At 53.3% G+C, this 8,807-nt stretch overlaps 1 protein-coding gene across 1 annotated transcript; it reads right to left on the reverse strand.

The window, feature by feature from the left end:
- Positions 1-679: 679 nt before the first annotated feature.
- Positions 680-6,170, reverse strand: LOC311431557 (GTPase IMAP family member 7-like). Its single transcript, XM_084509143.1, has 3 exons — positions 4,978-6,170; positions 3,168-3,213; positions 680-1,991 (listed from the first exon to the last, which is right to left on the reverse strand). Exons 1-3 carry the CDS (start codon positions 5,095-5,097, stop codon positions 1,345-1,347), a joined length of 813 nt encoding a protein of 270 aa, XP_084365269.1. The 5' UTR covers positions 5,098-6,170; the 3' UTR covers positions 680-1,344.
- Between the last annotated feature and the right edge of the window lie 2,637 nt (positions 6,171-8,807).

The following is an 8,807-nucleotide window of genomic DNA, read 5'->3' on the forward strand; positions in this document are numbered from 1 at the left end:
TCCTGGAGGGCTCTTCCAGTCTAGATGGTTCTGGGATTCTGTGATTCCTCTCATCATGCAGAGGGATGGGGGCAGCCAGGAGTCAGCACTGGATGCCTTCAGGACACGCTGGGATGGTTTTAGGATAGCAATGATACTGCTTATGCCACTGGAGGTCACTGGTACATTTACACACACGGATACCCATACAGCACTACCTACAACGCAGCTATTACACTAACTCTGGTATTTCCTCCAGTAACAATTCAACCTCAGAGTTATTTAATTGTAGAGATGTACGGTCTGTGTTTAGCTCTGAAGCAGTTTCTCTCGCTGTGATCGCTTGAGGAAGAGGTCAGCCTGGCGTTCTGGGATTCCTCCCCCCTCCTAGGCTGCTTTCCGCAGCCTTTCTGGGTGGGAGAAGAACCTGGGGTGAGTCAGGCAGCCCCCTCCCGAGCACTCCCCCAGCCCCACGCTCAGGTATGGCCACAGAGCTTCCCCTGCCTTCTGCACTCGCCTGGCAAGCAGTGAGACCTCGCGCCCTTGCACAGCTCATGGCCACCACCAAACACCAGCCTGGGGGGAGCTGCAGCTTGGGCCTGATCCTGAATGCACCCAGACCATTCTCCACCCTCCCAAACGGCTGTTTCAGCACTGCGGGTCACAGTGCACTGAAGGGCGCCTCTCCACACAGCAAGGCTCAGCATTTATGGACATTTATTAGCATTTATTAGCATTTATTAGGTGAGCACTTATTAGATGAGCTTCTGTAGACCCAGCGATCACATACAATTACTCGCATTGCCCAGCGAAGGCAGGGGCAGCACAGCCAGCGACACCAGCAGCATCCCACTGCAGAGGGACCAAGGCTGGCACCACGAACCCTCCCAAAGCCTGGAGAAGTTCCTAGAGCCCTGGCTGCCACAGGGAGGACAAGTGGCTTTGATCTCAGAAGCACCGCTCCAGGCTGACCTCTGCTCTGAGGGGGCACATCTCACAGTCCTGATGTTCCCGTTGCTTTCAGCTTGCCGTGTCTTCAGACCAGGGAGGAGAGAGTCAGCGCAGTGGTGCTGCCAGCAGGGCAGTGCAGCTCTGTGCCACCCAGCCAAGGTCTCCGGCTTCCCAGCACAATGGGTGGTGACAGAGCAATGCAGAGACAGAGCAGCAGAGGAGAATTACACGTCGCCAGACACCCATTGCACTCTTGCAGCCTGTCAGGAGAGCGATGGCACGGGCCAGGGGAAAAGGTAGGTCAGTGACAGGACAGGAGGAAACATCAAGAGAGGAAGGAGAGAGTGATCTTCAGAGCATGGCAGGAAAGGCACAAGGGAGGAAACATCGCCCGTCTGACCAAAGCCTTGTTGGTTAGAGTATAGTACAATACTTTTCAAAAGCCGTCCGTGTGTCTTTCTCCAGCATTTCTCGCGTGTAACACGGAGCATCTTTGTTCTCCTTTACCATCGCATCAATAATTTTAATGAGGTCTGCAACCTGCTGTTTCCTTCTCTGCTCTGCTGCTATGTTGCTGAAAGCAATGTACCTATTTCCACATTTTCTGGCCATCCCCTTGAGGTATGTGCTTGTTTCCACGAAATCGCGGATATCATCTGGACTCCCAAGATCTTCTGCTCGGGTGAATAACAGGATCGTGTACTTCTGTGCTTCAGTATGGAAAATCTTTGTCACCCACTCAGCCACTTCCACCTCTTCTTTACTGATGTGGGCCAGTTGCATCACCAGGATGATAGCATGCACCCCTCCATAGAAGTGACGAAGAGCATTTCCAATCAGTTCAGCTGTTTCCTTATTGGCTCTCTGGGTGTCAAAAAGGCCAGGAGTGTCGATAACGGCAATTTCTCTTCCACGGAATGAGGCAGTGGCTGAACTGTAGCTCTTGGTCACTGAATCTGCTGACACCATAGATTCAAATGCTTTCTTCCCAAGGATGGTGTTCCCTGTCGCACTCTTCCCACTTCCAGTTTTGCCCACGAGCAGGACATTCAGCTTGGGTCCTGGGGGAACAACCAGAGACACGTGTCTGAACCCCACAGCCCTGTGGTGCCGGGACATCCCCTGCACGCCATGCTCCCAGGGGTGACAAGGAAAGGCTTTTTACTGCAAAAACACGGGAATTAGGGTTAGCGGCCCCAGCAGCGGTCCCCAGGGACCATCAGGAGCAACACGAGGAACCCCAGAGGAGTATGGACAAGGTTGCCTCAGAGGGCCAGCACCCAGACCTCTTCCAAAGGCAGAAAAAGAAAGTAGAAGTGCATGTGGCAGCCCCCCAGCAGCCCAGGAATGCACAGAGTGCTCAAACGGCCGGGCTGAAGCACTCCCTTTACAAGAAGTCACATGTTTAGCAAAAAACACCCACTGGATTCTGTGCTGGATCACCCCAGGCCCTCGGCCTGCCCTGCATGGCCCCAGCAAGGCCAGAGCTGGCTCAGGCACACAGATAGGGAGGTTTTGGGGCAGGACTTTGCACCCTGCGCTGTGCCTCAGGCTGTAACCAACGGCTGCTGCCCCGTCTGCCCTGAGCCTGGCACAGCACAGCCTAAGGAGTGGGAAGAGGAGAGGCAGCCTTGGGAAATCCTCGAGCCTGTGGCCTCCTGAGAGGGCCCGTGCACTGCGTGCACAAGCATGCGTGAGGCTGCACGAGGACGCAAACCCAGCCTCACCCTCAGCAGCACTGCGCCCGGCTGACTGAATGAGGAGGCTGCTAAATATCCCTGGAAGTCTTCAAAAGACGTTTAGATGTAGAGCTTAGGGAAATGGTTTAGTGGGGACTGTTAGCGTTAGGTCAGAGGTTGGACTCGATGATCTTGAGGTCTCTTCCAACCTAGAAAATTCTGTGAAATTCTGTAAAGGAGAAGGCTGTGGGGAGACCTCACAGTGGCCCTCGGTGCCTGCAGGGGCTGCAGGAGGGCTGGGAGGGAGTCTTGGGCAGGGGGTGTAGGGATAGGACACAGGGTGATGGCTCTAAGGTAGAAGAGGGCAGATTTAGGTTAGAAATTCAAAATCTTTCACAGTGAGGGATTTGAGGCCTGGTGCAGGCTGCTCCCAGGAGCTGTGGGTGCCCCATCCCTGGCAGTGCCCAAGGTCAGGCTGGATGGGGCTGGCGGCAGCCACTCTGTGGCTCTGTGACCATGGGACTCTAAGCTGCTGCGTGCAGTGTGTAAGGCGCTCACCTTCCATCTTAGCGTCTGCCATTTTGAGCCCACTCTGAGGGGAAGCCTGAAAGAAGAATAAGGGATTTTGAGCGAGGTTTGCCAAAGTCTCCCGTGCTCCCCCCACAGCGGTAACAAGGCCGATGATGGTCACCAGGCCGTCGGGTCGCTAACACACCTGGTGTGTGCATGCTGCCTGCTGTGTGTGCATGCAGGAAGTGGTTGTATAGCCGAGGGTAAACGCACGCACGCACGCACCCACAAGATGGCTGCGCACCCCGTGAGGCAGGGAGCAGCGTTTGGCAGCCCCGCACCCCATGCCAAGGGCAGGGCACGTTTCTGCCAGCCCCACACAGCACAGGAGCAGGGGCCGCAGGGGCAGGGGAGCGTGGCTGGGCCTCGCTGCACCGTGGTGGCAGATGGGGACAGCCCGGGCAAGGGCTGCTCCTCCTCAGCTGCTTGTGGCCATCTTGGGAGGGGGTACCGACGCCTTGGGGAACAAGGAGCTGGCAGGGAAACTCAGCTCGGTCACTGGCAACCCTTGCAGTGCTTTGGGAAACCTGCTGAGCTCACAGAGGATGTGCACAGCTACCAACTGGAGCAGGGGCCTCCCCCCAGAATCGCCGTCAGTTCAGTGCCCTCATCTGCCCCTGTTTCAGCTCTGGACTCTGCCTCGAGTGATTTCAGCAAGATAAACTGCTCCAAAACTAAGCACAGACTATACACTACTCAAAGTAAACTCAAATCACGTCACTAAATAATTCAGTCATTACTGGAGGAATTACCCCATCCACAGCAAAGCCACACCAATTCTCGGCTGTCTTTCCTCTGCTTCCCTGCCAGCTAGCTCAGGCTTAGCAGTTCCTAAAGTACCCCCAAATGCCGAGACCCTTCAGAGCCACCCCGTGCACAGACCGCTCACTTCGCATGGCTCCAGCAGTGGCTGCTGTGCTTGCCTCTTACCTCCTCAGGTCGCAGTGCTTGGGCCAGGTGCAATACAGTTCACGCCTTGCCCCTGACCGTGTCCTCAGCTCTCTGCTTTCTGTTCCTTGCCAGCACGAGAACGATGCTTTATCACCTAACCACACGTGGCAGCCCCAGCCCAGGCAGACAATCCACCCAGACCCATGGGTACCCACGCCCTTCATTTGAGCTGAGAGATGTTCGTGCCCTGCCAAGCCCTGGGTTGCACCAACCAGCCTCCATTTGAGCCTCCGGGGCTCGGCATCACGGTAAGAAACAGATGTGCAATGAAACAACTAGAATCCGTGTCAGCTGGGAAATCCCACAACAGAACCGGCATGAAGAACAAACCACAGCTAAAACAAAAAGCTCAGACAGGTACTACATTTTAACACCCCCAAGAAGACTGTTCTGTCCACAAAACAAGCAAAAAATTAAGAATGGCTTCAGTAATCAGAAAGTATGTGAAAGGTTCATATGGCACGCTTAGGGGGAAATATATTTAAAAGCTTGATTGTAACTTAAATGAGTCAATTTCTTCCTAGAAACTTTAAGGCAGGTCAGAGAACTTTTTCACCCTTTTGATATTCCTATGGTGCAGACACCCTTGTGAAGTCAACGCTCCTGTGAGGACCCAGCGAGTGCTACCAGAACAGACACTCCTGAAGACAAGGAGTTTGTTAAATCACCCTTACAGAAATGCAATCAGGATTTCCATTCTCCAGGGACTTTCTGTTCTCACTTGGAAACAAATACTGGCTGAACTTTACTTAAGGAAGTAATAACTCCCTCCCTGAAAGCAGGCATTACAATCTTTTTTTATTTTTTTCTCCCTGGAATGACAGTAGCAGCATTTCAGACAACTCACCAGAGGCACCTGTGTGCTTTTGTCCCCAAGTCTGAACTTTGCAGCTTCTGACGGTGACAGGTCTTCTTCTGTAGGTGCAGTGGCTGAAGTGTGGCAGCTGCCTGTGAAGTTTGGCAGCATTTAGCGGGAGCGGGAGTAGGAGGGGATTTCGGTGACGTGCAAACCAGCTCTGTTGAACAAATGACCGTGTACGAGCCGGTTAGGAGCTAGATCATGTGCAAAGTCATTGGTCGCCAAGAACAGAAACAGAAAGTTTCTGAACTGAGCAAGTAAGGCAAAAAAAGCTCCTCCCAATGAAGGGCGTTTTAGTTTGTATACTTCTTGCCACTGCTTCTTTCTCACAAACAAACCGTCCGCGCTGTCTTCCTCCCCCAGACAAGAGCAGGGCTCATCAGGCTCAGGAGGCTTTTCCTGGAGCCAGGCTGGGTGTTATAAATGAAGTCTCAACTCTGAATTTAGTAACGTAAAAGAATATTTATAAAAGGCAAGTAAACAGCACTGGGTGCGCGGGGAGTCTATGCTCTACCAACACGCACACACGAACATCAAACATTCTAAATACATGTATACAGAACATTGCTTTACATAATAACCCGAGTATGCCTATACATACATACAATCAGGATAGGTAACCAAGTAAACGATCCTTTAAGTTCAATAACTTAACAGTCTCCATTTTCCGTTCCTTTTGAACAATGTCTTGCTTTAAGTTGTCTCCTTTTCAAGGCCAATAGGCCTGGGTCAAAAGGCACATCCAGGTCAACAGGGGGTGTAACGGCAAAGGCCTTTGATGGCTGTAGCAGCAGAGGGGCCCATGGTAATGGCGTAGCAGTCAGATCAGTAAAGGAGCCCGCAGCTCCCTCAGTATCTGGCAAGCCACATGCTTCTGACTGTGGTCCCACAGGGCTCTTTAAGGCCTCAGAGATTGCTCGCCAGGTGCCGAGCAATCCCACTGCAACCTTGTCGTTTTTAGTTGCAGAGTCCCACACCTTCACCTCAGTTTGGTCCCATATTTCAGGCTCATAAACTGTCCGATTGTTAATAAGGAGAATAAGCTGTAAGGTTACCAGGAGAGTCTTTGTTCCTAAGGACAGATTCTCCATAATGCACAACTGCTGACCAGCAAGAGGCAGTTGTGTGCACAGGTCCGCTTCTCTCAGCTCGAGCTTCTCTCCAGCTCCAGTGCGCCTGTTTCCAGCAACTTTCTGTACGAGCTTCTCTGAGCGGTTCGCTGAGTCTGGCTGAACCTATCTTCATGAGGCAATCAATGTGCCTGCTCCCATCCTGGTCTCCATTCTGCCAGTTTTTAAATCATAGAATCATAGAATCATAGAATCATAGAATATCCTGAGTTGGAAGGGACCCTTAAGGATCATCAAGTCCAACTCTTGACACCGCACAGGTCTACCCAAAAGTTCAGACCATGTGCCTAAGTTCACAGTCCAATCTCTTCTTAAATTCAGACAGGCTCGGTGCAGTGACCACTTCCCTGGGGAGCCTGTTCCAGTGTGCAACCACCCTCTCTGTGAAGAACCCCCTCCTGACGTCCAGCCTAAATTTCCCCTGCCTCAGCTTAACCCCGTTCCCGCGAGTCCTGTCTCTAGTGTTAATGGAGAAAAGGTCTCCTGCCTCTTGACAACCCCTTACGAGGAAGTTGTAGACTGTGATGAGGTCCCCCCTCAGCCTCCTCTTCTCCAGGCTGAACAGGCCCAGTGACCTCAGCCGTTCCTCGTACATCTTCGTAGCCCTCCTCTGGACACTTTCCAACAGTTTCATGTCCTTTTTATACTGTGGTGCCCAGAACTGCACACAGTACTCGAGGTGAGGCCGCACCAGCGCAGAGTAGAGCGGGATGTATGTATGGGGTGGCTGCGCCTCCAGCACCAAGGGTGCTGGAAAACGCTCCCGTTGCCCACGAGAGCACATGGTGAATCCCGAGGTCCATCTAGTGGCTGCTCCTCGGAGGCAGAGCTGTGGCAATCACGATGTTGGGGACCCCTGGAAGGTGGGCATGGGGCGAGATGGGAAGAAGAACGAGCAGCCATTAAACGCCTTCCCCCCTGGGGCCGGGGCTGGAGCTCTGCACTGCTGGGACGCTCCCGTCCCCTGCCACCCCCATGCAGTCGCAGTCCCACTGCAGCAGGAACAACGAGCAGCCACACAGCAGGGACTGCAGGCAGACGGGGCTAGAGGTGTAAGCAGGAAACCTCTGGCCCAATTCCTGCAGCTGACGGAGGGGGAGGATGACCGGAACATTTCCACCACCTCCATCGTAACCGGACGATGCTGCAAGAACATCCCCAGGTGGGGAGATCACCACAATCCGTGTAAGCCCTACCAGAAAAGAAGTAACCAGAAAACCTGGTGGAGGAGGTAGAGGGCTCTGTGTTCATGTATGTACTGCCATCCTGACCCAAAACAGAACACCAGTGTCCAGGCATGAGATACAGAATGCACCTGGCAGCATGGCACTTCTGGCCAGATGAATCACGGAATGAATCCTACAATGGTTTGGGTTGGAAGGGACCTCAAAATTTAGGTTTCAGTGTTTAATTTTGAACCAGTTTCTCTTGGTGCAATTGCTCCAGGGAGCGCCCAGAGCTGGAGCAGGGGCAGGAGATGAGGCAGCTGCCACTTGCCTGTAGGGTCCTATTCCTACACCCCCTGCCCAAGAGTCCCTCCCCAGCTGGTTTCTGGCCCACCAGCATCCCAAGTCCTTCCCTCAGGGCTGCTCTCAATCCACTCCCCACCCAACCTGTATTTGTGCTTGGGATTGCCCCAGCCCAGCTGCAGGACATTGCCCTTGGCCTTGTTGAACCCCCTGAGGCTGGCACAGACCCACCTCTCAGCCTGCCCAGGTCCCTCTGGACGGCATCCCGTCCCTGCAGGGTGGCAGCTGCACCACCCAGCTCAGTGTCGTCAGCAAACTTGCCGGGGGTGCCTCAATTTCACTGTCCGTGTCACTGATAAAGATGTTTAAATAGTACCGGTCCCACTACTGACCCACTCGTTACCAGTATCCACCAGGACATTGGGCCGTTGAGCACAACTCTCTGAGTGCCACCACCCAGCCAATTTCTCACCCACGCAGTGCTGCACCCATCACATCCGTGTCTCTCCAGTTTAGAGACAAGGACACCAAGGGGGACAGGGCCAAATGCTTTGCACAAGCCCAGGTGGAAGCTGTCAGTTGCTCTTCCTCTACCCACCAGTGCTGTAACCCTGCTGTAGAAGGCCACCAGATTTGTCAGGCACGATTTCCCCCTGGTGAAGCCATGCTGGCTGTCACCAGTCACCTCCTTGTTTGCCATGTGCCTTAGCAGAGTTTCCAGGAGGATTTGCTCCATGATCTCACCGGGCACAGTGTTGAGACTGACTGGCTTGAGCCTTCAATGTACCCTCACTTTGTAGCCTTGCTTCAGACTGCTGTGTGAATGAGCTTGGAGCTGAAGAAAGAAAAAAATTAGACAACGCAGCAGCACTGCTGAGATGGGATCTTTGAGAAAGCAAGGACTCAGGAAAGGAAGTACCACCGTGTGAATATACAAAATCCTACAGAAAGACAAGCAGGCAAGGAAGGTGGCCATGCGGATAAGGAGGTAGTCAGGAACCTCTGGGCCAAGATGTCAGCAGTGCTGACAGCCGGGGCAGGCAGCAGCTCAGCAGCTCCGAGAGTTTAATCCAGGGAGATGCAGACACCAATTTAGGAGAATTTAGGGCAGAGCAAACACCAACAACCACCTTGTGGCGAGACCTAAAGGGTCACCCAGCCTGCAGGTATGTGGAGTTTGCAGGAGTGAGTTCATAGGATTCCGTAATACACAAGCACA

This window comes from Aythya ferina, assembly GCF_964211825.1.
Source record: "Aythya ferina genome assembly, chromosome: 2".
In the NCBI taxonomy this organism is placed as follows: domain Eukaryota; kingdom Metazoa; phylum Chordata; class Aves; order Anseriformes; family Anatidae; genus Aythya; species Aythya ferina.